At 36.3% G+C, this 27,424-nt stretch overlaps 3 protein-coding genes across 3 annotated transcripts in view; 2 read left to right on the forward strand and 1 right to left on the reverse strand.

The window, feature by feature from the left end:
* LOC142352034 (uncharacterized) overlaps window positions 1-27,424 on the reverse strand; it is a 309,880-nt gene that overhangs the window by 101,909 nt on the left and 180,547 nt on the right. The gene's annotated exons all lie outside the window — the stretch shown is intronic.
* LOC142352035 (small ribosomal subunit protein uS11-like) overlaps window positions 1-27,424 on the forward strand; it is a 211,574-nt gene that overhangs the window by 20,235 nt on the left and 163,915 nt on the right. The gene's annotated exons all lie outside the window — the stretch shown is intronic.
* On the forward strand, window positions 393-26,332 carry LOC142352184 (uncharacterized). Its single transcript, XM_075404595.1, has 4 exons — window positions 393-1,375; window positions 3,207-3,556; window positions 5,663-6,439; window positions 25,494-26,332. Exons 1-4 carry the CDS (start codon window positions 1,332-1,334, stop codon window positions 26,081-26,083), a joined length of 1,761 nt encoding a protein of 586 aa, XP_075260710.1. The 5' UTR covers window positions 393-1,331; the 3' UTR covers window positions 26,084-26,332.

The raw sequence follows: 27,424 nt of genomic DNA on the forward strand, positions 1-27,424 counted from the left end.
AAACCAAAATAGAGACCGGTCTGGAGATTGGCAAATGAAAAAGAACATCCACGACTTTAGAGCTTTATGAAAAGATTTCGCTAAAAATATAAATGGCTCATATATATATATATATATATATATACATACATACATATATATATATATATATATATATATATATATATATATATATATATATATATATATGAGCCATTTATATTTTAGCGAAATCTTTTCATAAAGCTCTAAAGTCGTGGATGTTCTTTTTTCATTTGTCAATCTCCAGACCGGTCTCTATTTTGGTTTTCACAAAATTTTGGAAAAAGTAAGCTAGTCTGATATAAAAAGATAATTTTTCCTTCTAATCTGAGTTGAAATCTAGTTGAAAATAACCCTGTTCAGCGATTCATCTTGACAACATTTTCGGCACACATTTTGAACGAAATTTTCAGTACGACTGGTTGTTGTGTTTCACGTGATGGTTTCACGATTTTTGAAGTTGCTCGATCCAAAATCCTGATAACCCGCTTTCAACAGTTTTGAATAAATTGTCAGACAAAGCCACAAACCATATTACCACCCTTCAGTTTATTGTGAGCTCTGTTCTTTATGGACATGGATTCTTATCCGATGCAGATAAACAAAACATTCTGTTCCACTGTATCCGATTAATTATTATCTTCCCAAATTCCACTATCGACGGAATTCGGAGTCAAATTGGGGAGAATAAAGACAGAATTTTAAAATCTAATTTTGGACAATGGGGACATATACAATTGCTGGTGCCAAACACAAATGTTTATGACCCAAATGTTCAAATGGTGTTATTCGACATTGACAATCAACTGAACTTGATCGAAAGCAGCAAAAATATAAGCGAAATATTTGACCCAAAAAATATAGAGTTGCTCAATCCTGCGATTCAAAAGCACTGTCTTATACCGCCGCGTTGCTTTCATTTTCATACCTAATGCGCTTCAACAAAAGTGATGACAACTTTTTGTATTCAGAGTCTTCAGAACCCATGCACGTTGACAGAAAATACGCTGCTGAAGAGGGTTTGAGAAACTCGAGAAGCAAGACTTACTTGAATATAATATTGAGTCCGCAACAACATAGAATATTGTCGGAAAATAGAAAGTTTTTATTTATTATTGGCGAACCCGGAACAGGCAAAACTGCTCTTCTGTTAGCCAAAGCCTGTTCAACTGTTTTTGCACGATCAAACTATAGAGTTTGTATTTTTCTGTCTTCCTGGCGAGAAAACTGAACTTGTGGAATTTATCAACAGTTTTGTAGAAAATCATGCTTGTCGCGAGATACTGGCAAACAAGTTTCGAGCAATTGATATGAAATCTTTGGCATCTGCAACACACCAATCGCATATACATGGGTAAGCAAATATAAACAAAACTTGATTCTTAATTCTCGTATTTGGTCGAATAATACCCAACTAGTCGAAATTAAATATTTATCAAGGAAAAATTCTGGCAAATTCTGCCCGAATTTTGCAAGATTTCTGCTACATATTTGCATTTACTACTAAAAAATTACTACAAAAATAGTATTTTGCAGCGTAACCATTTCTATGCCATATCCTAGCAAGACAAAAATTAAATTTCTCTTAAAACCTCAAAAGATAGCTATTGAAGCCAAATTCTTACAAGATAACTAAATTTTTCTCCCAGATTCTTCTTCCCAAAAAAATTTCGTCAAAAATCTTGGCAAGTGTCTATTTTTGCAGATTCTAGGACGATAATCAATTCTGCGCCAACTTCTTTTAAGATAATAAACCATCTAAAAAATCCCATAAACTCATTTTCCGCTGGATTTCTTCAAGATAACTGTTTTTTCTGCCATATTTTGCAATCTTACTAATTTTCTGTGGGATTCTAGCAAGAAAACCCGTTTTCAATATGACTAATTGAAATCAAGATTGCAAACTACAGAGAATACTAGTAATTCAGGAAAGACAGAGATAGAGAAGCAGCGATGGAGCTTCATTACGCGGCCAAATTCCAGATATTCGAGTATACATACTCTATATTGTCGGGCTTTTCACGAACAATATTTTAAGATTAAAGTTGTAATCGTGTGTGGAAACGAGTGACGCAAGACTAATTTAGTTCAATTTTGCTTCAAAGTGCCCCTTTCCCTCGGATACAGTATCTTATTACTGGAATGAAACATAACCTAATTGGTTATTAAACACTGTTCACAAGACCAATTAAATCTGTGAAATAAATCTCAAGTAATCATTAATTAAACTTGGGCAACAAAGCTTTAGACTAATTGCATGCTCAAAATGGTATTGTTTGCACAAAACTCAAATTTTATCAAAACTTGGCTTTTTTTGACATGAGCCATGTAAGGAGTTCAGGTGTAAACTTGAGCAAATTTTCACATTAAGATTTGAATACTAATCAAATTTGTGAAGGTGATGCGTATTAAATTTTTTACCTTTGCAATTGATGGGTGGAAAATTGTCCGCGATTTTAACTCTCTGAATTTATAGACCAATGAAATTTTTGAATGCGAACTTTCTGTAGGAATCTTACAAGATAACTATCGTTTCACCAGGTTCTTGCATTATCTCCATTTTTTTGTCACAATTTTAGCTATATTCCGCTGCCTTCTTTGTAAAAATTTTTCATCACGTTTACCAGCTTTTGTTTCTTTTCGAATTCAAACGAAAACGTCAAAGCATCACAATTTCTGTTTCTGCCTGTCTTTACTTTATTATTCCCTTGTACCAAGGAAGCAGCCTTAATTTTTTTGAACTTTTTGGGTTTTTCCAATGTTCTCTATTTTTATTCAAAGCTATTTTTGTTTGTTTTTTAAATCTCTAAATTCATGCATAAGAGCGTCGCTTATAAAATAATAATCAGTCAATCACCCTCTTTACCTAATTAATTAATTAATGACGCCATTAATTAATTCGCTGTATTCCTTATAAAAAACGTGTTTTATTACTATTTTTGAAAAGAAATTAGGTTATCCCAATTTTTCAATTGATAATAATTGTAATAACAGTAAAACTATTACTGCAGCTTCTAAATATATTTGACTCGACATACTTTATCAAACTGGGATAAAAAATGGAATTTACATTTCGAAAAGAAAAAATTCATTCCTGAGGTACTGTAATGCAGAAATGTGCAGAAAAAGAGCCTTTTTTCATCACTTTGAGATTGAAGACGTTGATGACAATGGTTCTATTTCAGAGTAGAAAGTGACGGTGACACAGTTTCAATTACATTTGAGCAGCTTCACAATTCAATTCTTCTAATAGACGAAATGTATTTCAACTCGACCGATTTTTTAACAAAATCAGATGAAAACAATTATATAAAAGCCGTTCACAATTCCTATCATGCGAAACAATGTTGGATGACTCATTTAATTGCGGGACAGCAATCAGATCAGAAGAAGTTGAAGCAAAAAATTTTCCTTCCCAATTACAAAATTGAGACACTCAACATACTGTTTCGTAGTGCCCACCATATTAGCTCTTTTTCCACGATATATCTCAACAGTCTAACGGATATTACTAAAGCCAGCGCAAGGGTTCCAGGTATCCAATTGCAATTTGTTTCTCTTAACTTCAACAAATTAACTCGTAATTTTAACAATGAATGAATAAAGGAAACATAGGTTTTTCCTCACCACAACATAACTTCTATAATATTTCTAGAGTTCCTCTGAACTCGCGCGTGATTCACCTCTTTATGGCCCAGATAAAACTCTACAGGGGCAAAACGTCCAAAGTACTTCATTTTTGCCAAACTTGTTTATTGTGTTAATGTGAGTAATTTGACAAAGTGAACGGTTTTATTAACATGAAAGAGTGTTTTTGCGACTGCTCAAGAATTTCAGATGGATTTAAAAGGTTTTGCCCTAGCGTAACGTCATCATGGTTTTTTTTCCTGTATTTGTTCTTTTTACTAATATTCTCTTAGATATAAAATATTGGAATTTTTATTGATAAGAATATAAATTATCCCCATTAATGTGCTCTCTCCAATCTACTAGTGAAGTTCCAGTCAAAGCTAGTCCAATTTCTGACTTCTTGCGTGGGATTAGTCATTTATCTCGGGAGATCAGAAAACATAGCAAAACAAAAAGTTTGGAAAAATAGTAACCTGATCTATTAAAAATTTCCTATCATTACAGCTGGGAAAATAATAACCTGATCTGTTAACAATTTTCTTTTATCAAAATATTTGAGTCACAATCGGGAAAATATATTCACATATACATGATAATGACAAAAGAAACTTCCAATTGGCATAATTCAGAAAACTGCACAATTTGAGTTCTATAGGCTCCACATGAACATGTGCATATAAATCTTACATATTTATCCGCTTAGTGTTCTGAATTTTGAACCCATTTCTTACACAGCACGTGCCAACACATTAAGGGGATTTTTATGTGAGGTTTATCCGCTGAAAAGTAATTTTTTTCAGCCCCTGTCATTGCATTTCTTACATATATTTCAGTACTTTCACCACTCATCATATTTTCAACGCTTTCCGTACACAATTTCATCACTCTCAGAACAAATCATATATGTTTTTATTGCTTTCCGTACACAATATCAACATTTTCGGCACTTATCAAAAATATTTTCAACGCTTTTCGTACACAATTTCAGCTCTTACCTTACAGAGTTTCAACGCTTTCCTTACATCCTACATCCTTACACAATTGCGGCACTTTCAGCACTTGTCTTACATATTTTCAAAGGTTTGCAAACACAAATTTTTCGAAGCGTTGACTTTATGTATAAAATGTGTTGAAAAATGTGTTCAGTTTTTGTAAGAAATGTGCTGAATTTATGCAGGGAATGTGCTCAAGGCGTTGAAATTCTCTCTTTTTCTGGGGTGCTGACTTTACGTAAGATTTGTGTTGATTTTTTGAAGTGTTGAGTTTATGCAAGAAGTATGTTAAAGATGTGCTGCTTTTTTGTAAGAAATGTAAAGAATTTATGAAAGGATTCTGCTGAAAGTGCTTAATTTGGGTTTTCAGGCTGTGTTCAATTATTGTAAGAGATGTGCTGAAAAGGTTGCTGAAAATTTTCAATAATTGTGTTGACAGTTGCTGAAAATATTTTTATTCAGCACATAATAAATTCAATGCCTAATCATAAATTTGGGTCTAGGAAATAAACCCCCACGGAAAAAAACCCCACTTAATTTTAGATGGGAAACAAACCCCCACGCAAAATAACCCCCCAAGGAAATAAACCCCCACGGAAAAAACCCCCATCTTAAAATCGAATTTCGGTTGTTATAATTTGTTCGGTTGTGATAGTTTCATATCAAGTCCCACGGGCCGCTGAGGCATGGCCATGGCCCGCGAGGCACGGCCAAACGCGCTAAATTTGCAGCTCTGTTTTTTTCGTGGGGGTTATTTTCCGTGGGTTTTTTCCGTGGGGGGTTTATTTCCGCAACCGATAAATTTCCAATACATTCAGCACATTCCTTACATAGTTTCGTCAATTTTAGCGCATTCCTTACAGAATTTTCCGCTTACACCCGCTCACATCTAGACCCGGCATGGCACATCTGGACCAATTGCCGAAATATTAGTCTGAGGTCTTTTTCCCAAACTCTAGATGTAGTATATATAACATATGTATTTAAAGGAAACAAACGTCAAGAGAAATAAATTGCAGGTTGTTTTACCTCTACTCAAACCAAAATTGCTCTAAGCGAGTATTCTCAGCCAGAGGATATTGTGCTGAACGATGAGAGACATACAAGTGGACAGTTTCGTGCTGATCGCCGGGTTATTATATTTTCGGAATCGGAGTTAAATTGGAGTGATCATTTTTCAAAAGAAAGCCTAACAAAAGTCACTGTTGTGTCCACCGCAACAAACTTCTTCTCGGCACCTTTCACGGGTTGCGAAGCATGGTCAGTTGTTATTATTATTGACAATTTGCCCCATTCTATTCATGACAGCAGGACTTTTCCAGTTATCAATTTGGCAATCACCAGAGCTCAATATGAAGTATGTATCTTTGCACACAGTCGAGTTTTTGAACGTGTTCAATCTTTTTTAAGAGATTTCAGCTCAGATAGTGACGATATATTTCTTGATGCCGCAAATCAAGTTGACGTGGATCTCAGTTTCCTCGGATCGTACCAATGCTGGGACAAACGATCTCATGAAATTGTTCAAAAACTCTTCCAGCTATCAGTTCAGACATCCAATGTTAACCTCTTTAGTAAACTGGTAGATTTATATCCTGGTGAGGACAAAAAGAAAAATCTGCCAACGTTGAAAATTTTCGCTGCGCTCGATGAGTACAAAAAAGATGATTTCATGGAAGTTCTGTGCAAAAGAGTTGGTCCTCATATTAAAAAGTGGATTTGGAGGGCCATTGTGGTGGATTCATGGACAAAAGTTCCTGTTCTGAATAAGTTAATGAGATTTCCTAGAGCCTCAGGTTAGATCACGACTCAGATATATTACCTTTCTTTCCAGGAACTGGGGTGCCCTTGAAAAAATAAAATGAAAATTGGATGGCGTTTTCCCCTTAGAACAAAGTTTTTTCTCACTACCATGTGAGAACAAACTATAGTTTGGTGTGATGATGAACTTTAATGATGACCTTTTGTCCAGGTTGGGCTATAAAACTGATCACCCGCGCAATTTTATGATCAAAAAGTCCATTCGAACGTTTTCCTGATTCATTAAATCCTATAACTAAGGCCACAACTTGTATTAAAAGCGCGTTTCGAAGGCTTAATATCAAAAATATGTTACTTGAGAAATCATGTAAATTAGAGAAATCATGTAAAAATCGTGTATTTTTACGCATTTTCTCGTGTCAGAAACACAATAAAAGGTCAATTTGCACGAGAATTAGTGTAAAATTACACGATTTTCTTGGGCTTGACTCACACGATAAATCATTTCAAAATCCTGCAAATTTTCGTTTGTTTTAAATCAAGTTTTCTTAAGAAAAATTGCGTGGGTTTTCACACGAAAAATCAACGATAACGCAAGGTTAAGCCCGATTAAGCTGCGTAATTTTACACTAATTCTCGTGCAAATCGGTTTTTGGTCGTTGGTCTCTTTTCACGCAAGAAATCGGGTAAAAATACACGATTCTTTTTAGAATTCACACGGGAGAAATTTTTAGTGTGTATCGTTTATTTTTGTAATCATGTGCATAGTCTATTAGGAAGTTATACTACTGTAACAACCAAAGATTCTGGTGAGTAATTTCGCTAAGTTATTTAGCTTGGAAGTTAAGAATTTGTTGGTCGTTCTTAATAAGTTCATTGTACCTTAAACATGTCAAAAACTGAACGCTTATCGGTAACATGTGGTGCAACCCCCCCAACCCCCGAGGCGGAGAAACTCTCAATATTAGATTGTACATAAATTTCTATTTCACTGTTCTGATTTCTTACTTAATATCAAGCCGGCGCTTAGAATTCAATTCTTTCGACTCAATTGTTATTCAAACCAAATCTTAGAGAAAATCATGTAAGTGTATTTAACAATAAGACTTAGAGATTTTCTGGTAACCCTTTTTCGTAAAACTCAAGTCGAACCCATGCGTATAGAAGGATTTGAGTTTTAAATAATAGTAACGGGTAGGGTTGCTAGATTGGAGACAGGAGTTCCTAAACCCCATCCCAAACAAAAATCGGACTAGTTTTCAAAGCAAAAGTTGTCTTGGAATGACAGCTTTTGACTAACAGAAGTTATATTGTAACTTATTATTTTATACTGGAGAACAAAAAAGTTTAACCATTAAGTTGCGGCACAACTTATATTGCTTTCGCTTACCTTCTCATTAAAATTGAGCAATTTTTGTTATTTTGGCGGAAGCACTCAATAAAATTTAAGTGCAACGCACTTAGTAGTAGTTGTTGGTTCGGAACCAAACGTTGAATGAACGAACGTCCCGTGCAAAGAAGGCCACCTCAACGGATACCGCTCGTATGCCTTTACCGAAAGCTTTTAATGGCATATAGATATTTCGGCAATTATATCACTCCATTTGAGTAGTTAACTAATTTGCAAAGTTGGTTGGCGCCTCATAAAGACGCTGATGGTAATCCTCAGTTGGATGGTGATGGTAATCAGCTGTACACTGCCAAAAGAAATCAGGTTTTTCCACTTAGGTTAAGAGATGGTGCAATAGAGTTCGATCATTCACCGGACGATGAGACTAAAAGTGATTACAAAAAAACCTTCGGAGTGCATTTGAGAAGCAATATTTAGAGCCCCGGAATTTTTCAGAGTAGCACTTAGAAAACGAACTCAAGGAAAGTCTGAGAAAGTTACTGAGATCTTGGAAGATCTAGATTCTGAGGAAATCAGAGGCATGCTTTCTTGGAAGGACGGCTTGATCAGAATGTTAGGTTAGAAAATAGGGAAGAAAAAGATATTTCCCTGGCGGATGTTTTAAAAAAAGACGTACATTTGGATGCAATCTACAGGCAGGAGATTCTAAGCCAAGGCGGCGTTAATAATGGTTTAAATAGTAGTCCTCACGGAGTACGATTTATTGATAGACTTATCAATCGAAAGGATTCGATGATGAATAAGATGGCTATCAGTCAATTTAACTCTATTTCCGGGAGAGACTCTAGGCGACCGAATAGACAATATAAGTGAAACAAACATTCTCAATCACCGAGACCGGAGTTTTCTCGAAATCAATATAATTCTAGTGAGAGGTACAAATCAAATCAAAAGAACAAAGCGGATTCCTCATTATCTGCATTCCGTAGAAATTCTAATTTGCGCTCGCCTCGAAGACCTCTCTCTAATTCATCTCGCTCACCAAGCGTCAAACGACGCGTTAATTTTAATAAAGAAATTGTTTGCTATCAGTGCAACCGTAAAGGGTGCAACACTAAAAGTAATTGTCGGAACTGTTGGTCATGTAGATCTTTTGTTCTCTTACAAACAGAAACTGTCCACAAGCAAACAAAAAATATATTAATAAAAGAAATAATATAGAAAGTAATTTTGTCTTGTGTTTACTTAATGACACAATTGGACCCAATATAAGGGATTCAATCTCCCCTCACCCGTCTTAAATTTTCGAATATTCTCGACCGCTCTAATAAATTCTGGAGCCGTTATCAGTGTTATACGAGAATCAACTCTGGCGAGGATGGATTCTTCTCCTGGGTGCTTGGAGTCATCTGACATACAAGCGGCCTCTGTAAACGGAGTGCCGCATTGTTTTGTGGGAAAAACTCGTTTTTTGGGTGAATGGTTTCACGGCAGCGCAAAGTTTGTTGGAACTTTCTATGTATCTGATGATATAAGTGTACCAGTAATTCTGGGAATGGATTTGCTACGTTAGCAAAATTGCAAAATTGATTTCTTTTTGGGTCAATTGGATGTCAATGAAGGAATTTTAGAATGTATTAGTTCGTCCACCACTACGTCGAGTTGACCAAACTGAAGTTCAGTATACGTTGTTAAAACGACAATGGTTCCCCAAAGAAAGGAGAGTCTTGTTTTATGCAAGCCTACGTTGCAACCGGTTTTAACTGAAACCCACATTGCTGGGGTCTGCCAGTTATAATTGTTCCATTGGCTTGGTTGAGCCATTGAAAAACCATAATGAGATGTACTTAATTGCATCAGCAATTGTAATGGTACCCAAAGACCGTGAAATTTACAATAGGATCTTGAATCCTACAAAAAGCAACATTACAGTGTACAGCAACCAGAAAGTTGCAGTTTTAAGTGAAGCACCTAAGAAGTGTGTTATTGGTTCTTTAAATCTTCCTGGTGAAGGTGTTCAGCCATCCTTGGACACAATTTTGCAGAGGACTTGCAAAAACTTAGTAATGAGCGACGTCAAGCGGCACAGAAATTACTTGAGCAGTACTCGCATGAGTTTGCGCGAGACAAATGGGATCTTGGAAGATGTGATTTGCATAAATTTCAAATCAACTTAAAAGAAGATGCCCAATCACGTAGGGTTCGATATCAATGGAATGAATCCAACAAAACGGAAGGCTCTAAAAGAGTTTGTCAATAATCTACTGACAGAAGACTTAATAGAGTCGACCCATTCGTAATGGGCAGCGCCAACAGTGTTAGTTCCAAAGAAAGATGGCAGTCATCGATAGGCCATAGACTACAGGAAACTGAATTCCCAGACTGTTAACACATCATGGCGGTTGCCGCGGATTCAAGATATTATGGGAAGCTTACGAGGTAGCTGTTACTTTTCAAATCTTGATTTAGCAATAGTTTTCCATCGGGGAAGATCAACATCCTTCTTCTTTTATAACCCCATTTGGCTTGTACCAATGGAAACGAATGCCAATGGGGCCTTGTAATGCACATGGTGTTTTTCAAAGATTGATGGAGCTGGTGTTAATAGGATTGACATACAAAATTGTACTGGTGTATATAAATGACATCATTGTTTATGGCAGGTCGTTTGAGGAACACCTGAAGAACTTACTCTAGGTAGAATAGAAGAAGCAAATTTGAAAAAATTGCCCTCAAAATGTAAACTCTATCAAAATTCTGTCCGTTGCTTGGGTCACATTATTTTCAAGGATGGAATTCAGACCGATCCTGCTAAAACAGGAATTCAGACCGATCCTGCTCTATCAGGTATCGGAGCTGTTCTTTCTCTGAACCAGGCTGGTTTTTTATAAGTTATAGCGTCTGCTAGTAAACCTTTACAAGAGGGTCAGCGTAACTATTCTGCAACAAAGCGGGAATTGTACGCAGTTGTTTTTTTACCCATTATTTTCGAGAGCATCTCTTTGGTCAAAAGTTTGATTTAATAACTGATCACCGGGCTCTAGTTTGATTATATTCTCTCAAAGAACCTGATGGCTTGGTAGCAAATTCGATATAGAAGTTAAGTTTGTTGGATTTGCAGATTAAACACTGACCGGGAACACAAATATCACATGCAGATGCTTTATCGCGCAAGAACTACATTTCATATAATATATCAGCAGTTAGCTTAGAGCCCTCAACAGAGGCTGAGGTTCTTTTTGCCAAGGCACAGGCAGATGGTTACACATTGGGAAAAATTCGTAATTGTTTAATCTCCCAGAATCGTCCTCGATGGTCAGAACTCGTTCTAGAGCCAACAAATTTGATAGGTTATTGGCATCAATTTGAGTCCTTAACTATAATAGATGACTTCGTTTACCGCCAAATACTTGACACTGACAGTTCAGTTCAAAATATTCAACTTTGTGTGCCAAAAATTGGAGTTTCAAAAATTCTGAAAATGCTTCATAATTACATAGCACCCGGTGATTTAGGTATCACCAAGACCCTGCAACGTATTTGGAAACGCTTTTATTTGCCTGGTGTTAAAGGAGATGTTGAGGCTTGGGTCTCTAGTTGCGATCAATGTCAGAAATGGAAGGGTTCAAAACAAAAACATCGTTTGCCCATGTTAAAATGGCCCGCCTCACAACCCTTTTATCACATATCTTGTGACATCTTAGATCTATTGCCTATTAGCAAAGGCCATAAATATATCTTTATGATCGGTGACGAATTTTTTCGATGGTTCGAGGCAATTCCTTTGCAGGACATAAAAGCAAATACTGTCTGTGATGCTCTTATTGATGCATGGATAACCAGAATTGGTGTCCCAGAGTACATTCACAGTGACAATGGTGTCCAATTTACTTCAAAACCTTATGAAGATGTTTGTTATAAACTGGGAATGGAGCGAACTTACTCCACGCTCTATCATCCTCAGGGTAAGGCTAAAGTTGTGCGAATCAATAGAACACTAGAGGATTGGTTAGCAAAATGAAATGTTGTGAAGAGAATCAAACTCAGTGGTCTGAGTTATTGCAAGGTTCTATGATGGCTTACAGGTCAGCCGTTCATCAATCAACTCGCCAAACACCTTTTAGAGTTATTTTTGAACAGGAAATGAGAATGCCCATGGACGTTTTATATCCAATCTTGACGGACTTTCGCAGTCCTCAAAATTTTCAGTCAGCAATCCAAGACAAGTTGGTTCATAATTCACAAGTTTTTGAGTATGTGCGTTCAAAATTGTGCTCTGGAGCACCTTAGGCAAAAACTGATATTCAACAAAAAAAGTTATAAAGATCAAGACCTCGTGTTGATGCACTCACCAGTCTCGAAAACAGTTCAATCGACAAAACTTAAAAGCCATTGGAGTGGTCTGTATGTTATCACAAAGAAAATTAACGATATTAATTTTATCGTGCAAAACTCTAATAATGGCAAAAAGAGCATTGTGCGACTATGATCGTATCAAACATTATAACAATAGTTTCAAGGAGAAACGTATTTCGCTTCCTAAAAAGAAGCCCCTAGATAAACAAGTTGCGTTTTCTAAAAAGACAACCGAACAACCTATTGTAGAAGATGATACCACAGCCACGTAGTTCTAATATATATATTTGCTTCGTAGACGGGCACCTGAAATGGCGATTTCACCAGGTTTTTAATATTTGCCACGATGCTTAGGGCGAGAATATATCTGTTACTTCTGGCGACATTTGCAATGTCTCTGTCAGCAACGGGAACGCTGATTGGATACGACATTGAGCAAGTTTTTTCAACAAAGATATATTCAGTGATGCCTTCCGACAGGTGTTCACCTGATAATTTAGATACTGAAATTAAAAACTTTTGGTGGTTTAGTATTACATGCACAGGAAGTTGACACTGACTTGAGTTTTTGTATGGACCGTGCTTCTTATGTTGTCTGGAAAATTGCTCATTCAGCCAGATAAGATGATGCAACATTTATTGCAGAAGAATCAAGGTTGATTCCGACCTACTATACAATTGAATTGTGGACTGAAGTTCAGTTGATCAAACTGAAGTTCAGTATACGTTGTTAAAACGACAATGCTTCCCCAAAGAAGTGAGAGTCTTGTTTTATGTAAGCCTACGTTGCAACTGGTTTTAAATGAAACCCACATTGCTGGGTTCTGCCAGTTATAATTGTTTCATTGGCTTGGTTGAGCCATTGAAAAACCATAATGAGATGTACTTAATTGCATCAGCAATTGTAATGATACCCAAAGACCGTGAAATTTACAATAGGATCTTGAATCCTACAAAAAGCAACATTACATTGTACAGCAACCAGAAAGTTGCAGTTTTAAGTGAAGCACCTAAGAAGTGTGTTATTGGTTCTTTAAATCTTCCTGGTGAAGGTGCTCAGCCATCCTTGGACACATTCTTGCAGAGGACTTGCAAAAACGTTGTAATGAGCAACGTCAAGCGGCACAGAAACTACTTGAGCAGTACTCACATGAGTTTGCGCGAGACAAATGGGATCTTGGAAGATGTGATTTGCATAAATTTCAAATCAACTTAAAAGAGGATGCCCATTCAAGTAGGGTTCGATATCGATGCAATGAATCCAACAAAACGGAAGGCTCTAAAAGATATTGTCAATAATCTACTGACAGAAGACTTAATAGAGTCGACCCATTCGTTATGGGCAGCGCCAACAGTGTTAGTTCCAAGGAAAGATGGCGGTCATCGATAGGCCATAGACTACAGGAAACTGAATTCCCAGACTGTTAACACATCATGGCGGTCGCGGCGGATTCAAGATATTCTGGGAAGCTTACGAGGTAGCTGTTACTTTTCAAATCTTGATTTAGCAATAGTTTTCCATCGGGGAAGATCAACATCCTTCTTCTTTTATAACCCCATTTGGCTTGTACCAATGGAAACGAATGCCAATGGGGCCTTGTAATGCACATGGTGTTTTTCAAAGATTGATGGAGCTGGTGTTAATAGGATTGACATACAAAATTGTACTGGTGTATATAAATGACATCATTGTTTATGGCAGGTCGTTTGAGGAACACCTGAAGAACTTACTCTAGGTAGAATAGAAGAAGCAAATTTGAAAAAATTGCCCTCAAAATGTAAACTCTATCAAAATTCTGTCCGTTGCTTGGGTCACATTATTTTCAAGGATGGAATTCAGACCGATCCTGCTAAAACAGGAATTCAGACCGATCCTGCTCTGTCAGGTATCGGAGCTGTTCTTTCTCTGAACCAGGCTGGTTTTTTATAAGTTATAGCGTCTGCTAGTAAACCTTTACAAGAGGGTCAGCGTAACTATTCTGCAACAAAGCGGGAGTTGTACGCAGTTGTTTATTTTACCGATTAGTTGATTATTTTCGAGAGTATCTCTTTGGTCAAAAGTTTGATTTAATAACCGATCAGCGGGCTCTACTTTGATTATATTCTTTCGAAGAAACTGATGGCTTGGTAGCAAGTTCGATATAGAAGTTAAGTTTGTTGGATTTGCAGATTAAACACCGACCGGGAACACAAATATCACATGCAGATGCTTTATCGCGCACGAAGTAGATTTCATAAAATATATCAGCAGTTAGCTTAGAGCCCTCAACAGAGGCTGAGGTTCTTTTTGCCAAAGCACAGGCAGATGGTTACACATTTGGAAAAATTCGTAATTGGTTAATCTCCCAGAATCGTCCTCGATGGTCAGAACTCTTTCGAGAGCCAACAAAATTGATAGGTTATTGGCATCAATTTGAGTCCTTAACTATAATAGATGACTTCGTTTACCGCCAAATATTTGACACAAACAGTTCAGTTCAAATTTTTCAACTTTTTGTGCCAAAAATTGAAGTTTCAAAAATTCTGAAAATGCTTCATAATTACATAGCAGCCGGTGATTTAGGTATCACCAACACCCTGCATTGTATTTGGAAACGCTTTTATTTGCTTGGTGTTAAAGGAGATGTTGAGGCTTGGGTCTCTAGTTGCGATCAATGTCAGAAATGGAAGGGTGCAAAACAAAAACATTGTTTGCCCATATTAAAATGGCCCGCCTCACAACCCTTTTATCACATATCTTGTGACATCTTAGATCTATTGCCTATTAGCAAAGGCCATAAATATATCTTCATGATCGGTGATAAATTTTTTCGATGGTTCGAGGCAATTCCTTTGCAGGACATAAAAGCAAATACTGTCCGTGATGCTCTTATTGATGCATGGATAACCAGAATTGGTGTCCCAGAGTACATTCACAGTGACAACGGTGTCCAATTCACTTCAAAACCTTATGAAGATGTTTGTTATAAACTGGGAATGGAGCCAACTTACTCCACGCTCTATCACCCACAGGGTAACGCTAAAGTTTTGCGGATCAATAGAACACTAGAGGATTGGTTAGCAAAATGAAATGTTGTGAAGAGAATCAAACTCAGTGGTCTGAGCTATTGCAAGGTTTTTTGATGGCTTACAGGTCAGCCGTTCATCAATCAGTCGCCAACCACCTTTTAGACTTATTTTTGAACAGGAAATGAGAATGCCCAATGACGTTTTATATCCAATCTTGACGGACTTTCGCAGTCCTCAAAATTTTCAGTCAGCAATCCAAGACAAGTTGGTTCATAATTCACAAGTTTTTGAGTATGTGCGTTCAAAATTGTGCTCTGGAGCACCTTAGGCAAAAACTGATATTCAGCGAAAAAAGTTATAAAGATCAAGACCTCGTGTTGATGCACTCACCAGTCTCGAAAACAGTTCAATCGACAAAACTTAAAAGCCATTGGAGTGGTCTGTATGTTATCACAAAGAAAATTAACGATATTAATTTTATCGTGCAAAACTCTAATAATGGCAAAAAGAGCATTGTGCGACTATGATCGTATTAAACATTATAACAAATAGTTTCAAGGAGAAACGTATTTTGCTTCATAAAAAGAGGCCCCTAGATAAACAAGTTGCGTTTTCTAAAAAGACAACCGAACAACCTATTGTAGAAGATGATACCACAGCCACGTAGTTCTAATATATATATTTGCTTCGTAGACGGGCACCTGAAATGGCGATTTCACCAGGTTTTTAATATTTGCCTCGATGCTTAGGGCGAGAATATATCTGTTACTTCTGGCGACATTTGCAATGTCTCTGTCAGCAACGGGAACGCTGATTGGATACGACATTGAGCAAGTTTTTTCAACAAAGATATATTCAGTGATGCCTTCCGACAGGTGTTCACCTGATAATTTAGATACTGAAATTAAAAACTTATGGTGGTTTAGTATTACATGCACAGGAAGTTGACACTGACTTGAGTTTTTGTATGGACCGTGCTTCTTATGTTGTCTGGAAAATTGCTCATTCAGCCAGATAAGATGATGCAACATTTATTGCAGAAGAACCAAGGTTGATTCCGACTAACTATACAATTGAAATGTGGACTTGTCGACTTGTCGTGCTATTTGGACGAAACAGAAGTTCACACTACCAAGAATTTCCAATTCCAAATTTAAGTTAGAAAAGAAAATTTTTTTGTCGATGGTCGAGAATTGAAAGCTGGGGAGCAAAAATACTTTCAATATACCGCTAGATTCAACCGAGAAGGTTCGAAAGTTGGCTATCGACGGACTGATGGTGTGGAATGGAAAGCACCCACGGGTTCAGTAATATTTGGCTAGTTAGCAGATGCTGACGAAATAGTGATAGGAAAATTGATTGCTTCCCTAGACAAAGCAGCAACCAACGCCATGGTCGCTTGTAATGACGGATCCTATGTGTCAGAAAACTTAATGCATGTTTCCTGGCTTAGATTTTTTGCATGATTCAGCTGCGTTTCTGCCTCCTTCTTATGGACAATGTGAAATGAAATCTATTTTCATGTTTAATGAAGATGACAAAGGTGTCCTCATAAGATGTAAAGAAGCGGAGTTTATTAGCAGAAAGTTTTAGGTATAGGTATTCAACACTACTCTAACAGTTTGTTCCCACAGAATCAAATCAACAACATACAAAGGTGTGTACTTGGTAATTGAGCAAATTAAAAGGAAAATTCCATCAGTGGACTTTAACGTTGATGCAATTCCCAATCTTGTCTATGGAACTAAGATAGAATTTGTGCATGTAAATGCTCACTTTGCAAGACAAAGGATTGTCAATTTCTTCAAACAGGAGATTTTTAAAACGGAACAAATGATTCTAAACGGATTAATATCTCTCGCTTCCAATCTTGACAATCCCATTTTGTTCCTTGGGACAGGCTCTGTGATGGGATTTCATGCAGAGAAAGCTGGTGCAGTGCTATATGCTCATAAATAAGCTAAGGTTGCAGCACATGTAGCTAATTTTCCTTATTGAGCTGAGGAAGTAACTGTCGTTATGGTTTATTCAATCAAAATAAAGTTTATGAATCCCATCACTCAAGTAGTTTACCCTAACTATACACTAACATCTTGTGATCCTTTTGCGCTTTATATGTATGATCATTCTGTCAATCGGAATCCGGAATCTTTGAGTGTCTTTTAGTCACTTAGACTTTGCGAACAATCTACCCTAACAGCACACGGCAGGATTGTTTTCATAAAAAAATTTGCGAAAAAGTGCAAGAGTAGGCGTTTTGAAATATTCACGAAGGACAATTGCGGGTCGGGGGGTTTACTTTGAAGCTGATAACAAGTATACACATCCTGGCTGAAGTTGTTTCAATCCCATTTTACGAGCGGAATTGTCTGGCTTAACAACATGGAGATACTTAGAAGGTTTGGAAAACTTAGCTGCAGGCTCTTGGTATTGGGCTGAAAAAGCTACTCTCTCCGTGTTAGCATTGTTTGCGATATTTGGTGTTTTCATATATTGTCTTAAAATTGTTTTTTACTTTCGACTTGTAACGTATGGCGTTAATTTTTGTACGGTTGCCTCACTTATGAATCCGTTCGCTCCGTTTCTCATGACCATGGATGGTAATCGTGAGATAATACAATTACACAATATTGTTTCTAGTGTTCAGAATCAATCACTGCTGGAGGCAGTGCCTCCTAAAGTAGTAAAAGATAGCTTCTATCCTACAGAAAGGATAGTGGCTATACAATCTGAAAATAGAGGGATCTAGTTTTTTTTAGAATGGCATTCAACAATAACAACAACAACCACAGCGACAGCAACCGATCTCTTGGGGAAATTCTCAAATGCCTGTTGATGGATAATGATCCGGTATAATTATTTAGCCCTATTTAGGAAGGTAGTTGGGCCGAGGAAGTCCAGAGGACTAGGTCTTCTTTAGAGGCCGATATACCTAATTTATTTGTCCCTCTATATGCAGATATCCCAGGTATCAATCTTGGCTTCGTGCCAACAGATCAACCTCCAATTAAAACTGATGTTCCACCCTCAAGAAAAGAGTCCTTGTCGCGGCTTTTTTTACCTGCCAATTCAACTACTGTAATCGTGCTTTCACCAAAAAAGGAAACAAAAGACAAAGCACAAGTGTGCATATACCATATACCAAAGATAAAATTTAGTGTTGCGAGAATAAGTCCTCTAAAAAGGAAAAAAATGTCTTTGCGTTGTAAGTCGATATAAAGCCGGAACTCAAGGAAGGCGTTATTGCCTTCAGTTTGATGGACTCAGCACCCATGCTTGAACAAAAGAACTTTGGCGGAGGAAAGGCTAGGTGTGTCCTACAGAATGACCCAAAATCAAGAATCAGAAATCATCGGGAGTTGATACTCCTAAAATTGGATGGATTTCTAACTCCGGAGCAAGCTGATGCTTTAAGGAGAGAAAATGCAGTTTGGAAATAAAGGGTACAAACTTTGCAAAAAGATTTAAATAGATCAGCCCAACAGCTGTGGTCAGCTGAGAAAGAATAGGAGACATTACTAATGGAAATGAAACGTTTAAAAACGGAAAATGAAAAAACCTCAAGGAAAAGATGGAGAAACTCAAATTGAAAATTACTAGAAAAAACGAAGAAATTTTTTCAAAACTAGTACTCTTTAGAAGGGGAAAAGAAGTAACAAAAAATTAAAAGAGGACTTAAAAATTGAAAAAGACGAAACGGAGAAACTAAAGAGAGAAATTGATCGACTGGGAAAAGAAAGAAGCAGAGCAAGATTGGAGTTGTCGGTATTACCTCTTTACTTACGACGTTTCTTTGCTGCTCGTGGATGTGCTCTCTTTGGGAAGGGAGAGGTGTATTAACCAAAAGTTCTGGTGAGTCATTTCGCTTAGTTATTTTAGCTTGATAGTTAGCAGTTCGTTGGTCGTTCTTAATAAGTTAATAAGTTAGGTTTGGCTTGGGTCTGTTTGGTCTGGCTAGCACACAGTTTTTGGTTAGAGCCACAGTTTTTGGGTCTGAACCTCTGTCCGCGACTCTAGTCGCTCTCTCCAATACCTCTCTCAGGTCGCGGACCTCTTCCTGGGAGTCTTAGAAAAAACAATGAAACCGACAAAAACGACAATAATCGACACTTCTCATGTAAATTATTGCCGAAAACTACAATAACCGACAGGTCTGACAAACAAGAACTGAATAAAGCAACAGAAATCGACAAAAAACGACGTTTTTGCGTCTGTTTTGTCGCTTCTTCTCAACGCGGGAAAGTTGTATTAATATTATAGAGCGGACCGTAATCTAACCGGTGCATTCGATTTAATTCGTGCTACTTCTTAGCCTTCTACCAATTTGATCCTACCAATTTGGTCTAAGCACTGTCCAAGGTTGATATAGCCCAACATGATTTGGAGGATTAGAACAAACGTTCATTTTTAAGACTCATTATTGTTATTTTTGCTGTTATGTTTTGACAGTTGAGAAAGAGAAGTGATCATAATTTGATCAATTATTTATACACAATTTTTACTGCGAGAAGTTTTGCTCCGATACATCAGCACTTTTTTTGTCAAATCAACAGTTTTTTCAACAGGGTGGGTTGAGGCGCACTTTGCGTACGCAAACTGAAATACTCTAGAACAGCAAACTTTGAATGCTTTCATTGCAATCAGAGAAAAAAGTGTATCTAGTTTAAACTTTGGGCAAAGCATTATTCTATTTCTTTTACCTAAAATATTGAAAATGTCAACTGATACATCAGAGCACACCTCTTATTTGCCCTCATCCTCTGTATAACCTTCTCTTAAAGACTTCGATCGAAAAAAGAAATTCCGTTTTTGCCAAACATATTAAAAATGTGAAATAAAGGAACAAACGCTTATTTCAAAACTTTTGTCAAGCTAGCGAAGTCATTTATAAGAAGGAAGATGACAACCAAGTGGTTCTTTTTTATGAGGACCCGACACCCCTTGAACAGGTTTCTTTTTCAAAATTTTTGTTGCCAATAAAGTAAAAGAATGCGACGCGATCAAACAGAAAATTGAGCTGTTCAATGTATTTTTGGTAGCATTGTTGTTGCCAGTTTAGAAAGCCATGCAACTAATCCTAACAATTGTAAAATATTCGCATATTTATCATCGAGCATCACTTACTAGATGTAAAATGAGTGATTCAACTAAAAAAAGGAAGCATTGACTTCACATGATGGCACAAATACATTCAAAAGACAAGAGGACAATTCAAAATATTGGAGAAGTACTTGATAGTTTGAAACGTAAACTTGATATTGATAATTTTGCTCTTCGCGAAAAGCCAACACCAATTTACGAATTTCAAATTGTTTACAAAAACAAGCTAATTGAAAAATTTAGTGGATTATTGTCAAATAAAATGGGTTAGTTTCTTTTTGTACGATCAAACAAGTTTGTTCGCAACGTAGAGAAGGTGAATAATAACGCGTTAACTACAAACAGAATTATCACTATAATGGGCATGTAGGATACTTTAAATGCATACTCTATAAAAATACATCTTACCTAGAAACCGTTTTGCTACAACTGAAAAAATCCAATGAAGCAGAAATCTATTCTCTAGGTTTCTCATCTCCACCAAATTCAAAAAAAAATTCTTGACTACTCAAGAAACTTGTATAGTTGTCTTAACTATCAACTTGTCTGCTAATTATTATAGCCCTTGTTAATATTATGTGTCTGCATTTAGCTCCTTGTTAGACCGAATTTTGTAGTGTGTGTATGTACTCTACTCATAACTCGAATTCGCAGTTACTATATATACCGACATAGTCATATGGGAGGCTAATAAAAATACTTTACAACGCTTACATCAATCAGATCAACATAAACGTTTTAGTCATAGACAACAAAACAAAATTCCAAAGAAAATTTGGTATCTGACTTTCTTCATAGTCTACAGCTTTTTTATTGCACGCAATAAATTTCTATTTTAGTAAGTAGGTGCTTCAACGATGGTCCTCTGTGGACATATAAACACTTTTATAGTTTCCACAAAACCAGCAAGACACTTTTTAAATACTCCACTTAAAAACTGGTAGCATAACAAAAACAATTGTTTATATTGAGGCCGCAATCAATAATATTGGAATCATTGTTTATCCGGAAGAACTGAAAGACACCTATACCTCAGAGTCAAATTAGTTAGAAAAAGCCGTTTTTATAAAGGATGCATTTTTTGCTAAAGGCTTTTGAAAAAACATTGAATGACAACAAATATACTACAAAGATTTCGACTCAGTAAATGATCTAGTAAAACTTCAAAAAATGAAATTTCTTTGATTCAAAAAGTAGTTAGAAGAAAACATTGCAAGTTTCCAATCAAAATTAGAGACGATGAGAGCAACTGTGATTGACAAAACTCAAAACCGGATTGAATTACACCCCAATTTCCCCGGATTACAATTCTAAGACCGCTTTTTTCTGTTGTGTCTGTAATCAAACCGTAACAAGAAACGTGATTATCCAATACGCCTATGACACTCTTTTTTAATGAAAACCACTATTTACAACCTAATACATCAAAAATTCCCATTGAAAGCAGTTCTCGGACGGCTTTTCCTCAATTTTTCTGTAAAAAAAACAGAACTAGAAACTTGTGAAATTGTCCAATATGCCAATCATACTGTTCTTCCTACATCCCAGCGCTACCATGACAGCCGTTACAAACAATTTGAAACTTAATAGATGTTTTATTGGACAACTTTACATCACTGGCACTTCCACTAAAGGCAAATTAAACCGACTTTATTGGTTTCGGCAATAAGTATTAGTCACAATCACTAAAAATTTGAGAACATAAAATTAACAAGAAAAGAGAAATGAAATTTCCCGTAGTAACTACAGATAATGAGCTCAGCTATCAATCGGGTGTTAAACTACTACAGTATTGCCCAAATTTTTATTAGTTTTTACAAGAGAAAGTGTTTAGCAAAAAGCTTTTTACTGTTATGATTATTTCGCCAGGGATCAGTTTTTTACAATATTGATCCTACCTAAAGAACATCATTAATAAGAACCTAATTGCTATCATAAAAAAGTTAAGGCGCAAAGAAGCAAGTCTTTTTTTCAAGATAACTCAAATGATTTGAATTTCGAAGTATCTGCAGATGTAGAGCTTCAACCAAGAGTGCATACCTACATAATCAGTTCTTACTCAAGTACCTATTAACCTGTTATACCTAACTCTTAACTTCTCATCAAAAACCCAGCATTCAGTAAGTCAATTGGCATCTCGCTAATTAGTTTAGATTGTTATAAACTTGAGATCATGATAACTAGATAACTGGAGTTTTCCATAAATTTTTTAGTGAAAACAGTTACTACACAAAAGCTTAATATTGAGAGGTCCTGAAGTATCAGACATCATGCTTGAAAATCTTTCATCCTATTCATGTCGATACAGGACTTTTAATTGACTCCAAATATTATTCTTCTTTGAACAGTTTGTTGTCAAATATGAAACCCTTAATTTTTGTAAAACTTCATGGCTTGATTTCAAGTTTTCATGATATCTTGAAAGCAATAAACAGATAAATATAATTTCATTTAGTTTTCTCTTTGTAGTAAGTATATTTCTCAGTATCGATAATGATGGCAAACAAGCAATGTGTTTTCTCAAAATGATATTTTTCTGTTAACTGCTCATCCAAAATAATAATTAGAAATATTTACTATTTGGAGCTTTACATAAGAATGTTAACACCTGAGGTGATTCCACTTGGTTTGACCATGCTATACTTTTGAATGGCAAAACAAGTGAGGCTCAAAACTGGGATTCACATCATATCAACGTATTCACAAGACACCAAACCCATTAATAAGCAACAACACAAATTAATTTTGGTAGGTTTTATCAAACAAATTTTCTATACAGCAAAAAATTGCAAAAACCAGACTCACACAAAGTTGTCAAAGCGTTAAACAAACACATTCACACTCATTAACGCAGAAGCAAACAAAAGCTTGTCAAATATGTCCATATAGCGGAATTTAGCGACGATTCTAACGGTTTAATTAGTCCCACGTCCAACAAAAACCGATGGTGCAGACCAAATGAAAACAACCCAAATGTTAGAAACATATGAAACTGTCCAATACGTCGATCATACTGCTCTTCCAACATCACAGTTCTGCCATGATAAGCGCTAAAAATCATTTAAAACGCAATAGATGTTTCACTGGACTACGTTACATAACTGGCACTTCAACTAGGGGCACATAGTACCTATTATATTGGTTTCGGCAAAAGGTGTCAGTCACAATCACTGAATCTTCGAGAACAAAGAATATAGCGTCCGTAGTAACTACAGATAATGAGTTCAGCTATCAATCAGATGTTTAACTACTCTAGCTCGGCCCAAAATTTTAATATTTTTTACAAGAAAAACTGCCTAGCAGAACGCTACTTACTGTTATGATTAACTCACAAGGAAATAAACAGATAAATATAATTTTATTTTGTTTCTCCTGTGTAGTAAGTGTACTTCTCAGTATCTATAATGATGGCGAGCAAGCAAAGTTTTTCTTAAAATAAAAATTTCATGTTGATGGCTCATCCAAAATAATACTTGTAGAATTTACTGCCTGGATTTTCACATAAGATTGTTAACGCCTGAGATGATTCCATTTGGTTTGACCATGCTATAACCCTCAATGGCAACACAAGTGGGGCTCAAAACTGGGGTTCTCACTTAGCATGTCAACGCATTCACATAACGACACCCATCCCATTTATAAGTAAGGCCTACAACACATAATAATTGCGATAGGTTTTATCAAACAAATTATCTATACAGCAACAGCCACACCCACAGAAAGTTGTCAAAGGGGTACACAAACATTTTCACAAACATTACCGTAGAGGCAAACTGAGGTATGCCAAATATGTTCATTTAGTGGAAATGAACGACCGATGGTCCTCTAACGGTCTAATTAATCGCACGTCCAACCAAAACCGATTGTTCAGACCCAAATGAAAACAACTTAATTGTTACCCTAGAAAAGCAAAAAATCTAGCATTAAAAGCGTGTTATCATTGTTTGAGTTTCGAATCATCTACAGATAACCTCCAGGAGAAAATTATACGTGTTCGCCTCTTGCTCGACTACAGATTAACTTGTTATTTTTTCTCTCTTAACTAGTAATCAAAAAGCAGCATTCAACAGATCAAGCGGATTCTCGCTTCCTATTTTTGACTGTTATCATAGATAGAAATTTTTTCTTAAAAAATTTTGTAGGAGCAAATACTACTACAAAAGCTTAATCCGGAAAGGTCTTGAAGTTTTGAACGAGTTGCCTAAAAGCTGTTATCCTACTAATGAAATTATAAAAATTTTGAAAGAAATTGAATACAACTTTTCAAATATTTTTTTTACCACCTACAAAAATCATAGCTTTGATAAAAATTACTTTGAACGTGCAATATTTCTTTTTCAAATAATAAATAATTTTGTGGTACTTATTCAGTGTCTGCAAAACTAGAATAACACAGTGCCTGCAATTATACATAAGACTGTAATTACTCAAATTCAGTGTTTCCTTTTTCCAATAACTATTCAACCCTGGAAACTTAACCCCAATCCACTGTACCCAAATTTTGCACGCCGAGAAGTTGCAAATAGGTTTGTTTTTTATGGATGGGCAGAGAATGATTCTGTATGGAAATGTTCTGCGTCATCATTAGGAGAGCTGAGGCGACAACTATTTTGGGCATGTTAAATTGATGCTGAACTCATTGATTTCTTGTATAATTCTGCGCGTGGTGGGCTTATCAATAGCGGGGTTGTGACTGTATTCACCGAATACGTGGAGAAGTTTGCCCACCTGTGTAAAAATGGTAGCCCGGCACTTAGTGCATTGATACCTTGAACAATAGTAAATTTGTTTACTCTTTTCAGCCTATGGCCTTCGATTACAAAAATTTATTTGTTTCTGTAAGAAAGTTTGAACTAAGAATTGGCTGATATCTTGCCGGGTTTAAATTACAGGGAGTTAAAGTATAGTGGAGAGAAAATGAGCAAATTGGACACCGGTTCCTTAATTGTTAAGATTTTTTTTATACATTTTCAGGGAAGACATTTCGAAGCAAAGTTATGTGATGGGAATGTGTAACAATTTTTTTAATATTACGGTAAAGGTGATGTGTCGGAACTTGACTTTCCCCAGGAGCAAAGTTTTTGTTTCAATCACAATCTGCGATCAAACTAATTCGTCTTTTTTGGAATGGTTTGTGTAACCTATTAAGAGGTGGTAATATCCATTACATTTATACGATCATGAATGCGTAAAAGTATCAATTATGAAGCGTCATAATTGACAGTGAATATAGAGGGTGTTGATGCTGTTCCAAATTTGCCGAATTGTTTTAGATCTGCTCGAATCGGCAGTAATGGCTGGCTTCCACTCAATCGCCGACTGGTCAATGCATCTGGCCATGGAAAAAGGGCGCTTAAGGAAGTTCATTGTTGATTATGGTCGACTTACATTTAGCGCTTTTCATAACGGAAATCCAGAAACAATTGAGTGGGCTTTACAACTGATGAATGACCTTGATCTTGAGGAACAAATTAAAAAAGAGATTTCAAAGGTGTATGAAGTGTTCAACCTGAATGAGTGGACAATTCTCTTAGGATTATGCTATGCCCACTGTGATATAGAATGTTTTGAGATCCTATTTAGATATGCATTTCCAGAACATCTGTTACTAAACACATACATGGGCAAAAACGCTCTGCATTACGCTATTGACTTCAACGACCTGCCATTGGTCAAAATTCTAATGAGGGACCCTATTCGACGATCCGTTTTCCTAGGAAGCAGTATACCTATTAAAACGTGCAGTTTAGATGATGTTTTATGCAGCCCAGAAGTCTATGCTTACGAGCTTGGATACACAGAAGTTTCTCAATATCTAGAAGAATGTCGAATTCAACACAACCAAACAACTTGTAGCTCTTAAAGTATTCTTGGTATAGTCCGTAGCATAAAGTTGAACTCTAGCGAACGTTCCAAAGGTCAAATTTCAATTTAAAGCATGCAGATTTTGATGTTCATCTGCATGTTCATCGGATGGTGTCTCCACAAGCACCAGGCCAACAGGGCAATAGTGAATCACAGTCAATACTGTGAGAGCAGTGCCTCTGGGCAATTTGTTAGTTTATGATGATGATGATGATGATGATGATGATGATGATGATGATGATGATGATGATGATGATGATGATGATGATGATGATGATGATGATGATGATGATGATGATGATGATGATGATGATGATGATGATGATGATGATGATGATGATGATGATGATGATGATGATCTGCATGCCAGGAGTTTCCAGAACGTTCTCTTGCGTTCTCAACTTTATGAGACTAACTTTAGCGAGTTTCATGAACTTGAAGTAATCGAAACTTTAAAATTAAATAGGTTATTGAATTTACCGCTGTAATAAAAGCACTGAAAACGGTCTTTTGAAATATTTTCGAAATGTGGGCGACGACACAATAAAAAGCATAAAAGTTAGCCGAAAAAATCAGAGAAAAAATCTTCTTTACTCTCGCCTTTTTTGTGGTAAAAACTTACGAAAACAAAATATATCAGCTTTTTATTTTCAAGAAACATGTGGACAACTTTTGAGGTTGGCCGATTTTCCAAATGTTTTAGACTGACAGCTTCTGTGAAAAACTTTTGATGTTAAACTACTGCAAAAAATGTCCTGATTTCAATCGTAAAGTTTCTAAATAACCTTTTCAAACTAAGTCTTCTCTTTGATGGATAGAAAGCAATAAAAAATACTGTGGTAGCTAATATATAACTATTTGAAAACGAACATTCTTTGATAGCTCTCCCCATGATTGCAAGCGATTTTCGTCCTTCTGAATAAGTAAAAGCAACCCTGCCCCGGACACGAACTGGGAAGAATTATATCTAAAAAAACCTCAAACTTTGAAATTTGCTGAGAACCTCAACGCATAATATGCGCCTTAAAGTGGTACCATTTTCATTGCATTAATTTCAGTAGGGAAAATTCTATTTGCTTTGTAGAAAAGAAAAAGCTGCGGCGCATAAGTTATCTCTCATATCCAAGGAAACGTTAGATCAAAAACCTAGACGTCCGACGTTCTATAGGCTACAGACACCACATGTCATTTTATATTCAATTCTTTTTTCAAATAGCCATGAGAATAAAACTACTGTCCAGATATTTAACTGCGAACACCAGAAAAACTGCGATTAGAATAACACATAAAAGCAAAAACTGACTGCATCTAAATTAAATTCACTCCTATTTGAGAACAT

The sequence above is a fragment of the Convolutriloba macropyga genome, chromosome 13 (genome assembly GCF_964194025.1).
Source record: "Convolutriloba macropyga chromosome 13, txConMacr16.3, whole genome shotgun sequence".
Lineage (NCBI taxonomy): Eukaryota > Metazoa > Xenacoelomorpha > Acoela > Convolutidae > Convolutriloba > Convolutriloba macropyga.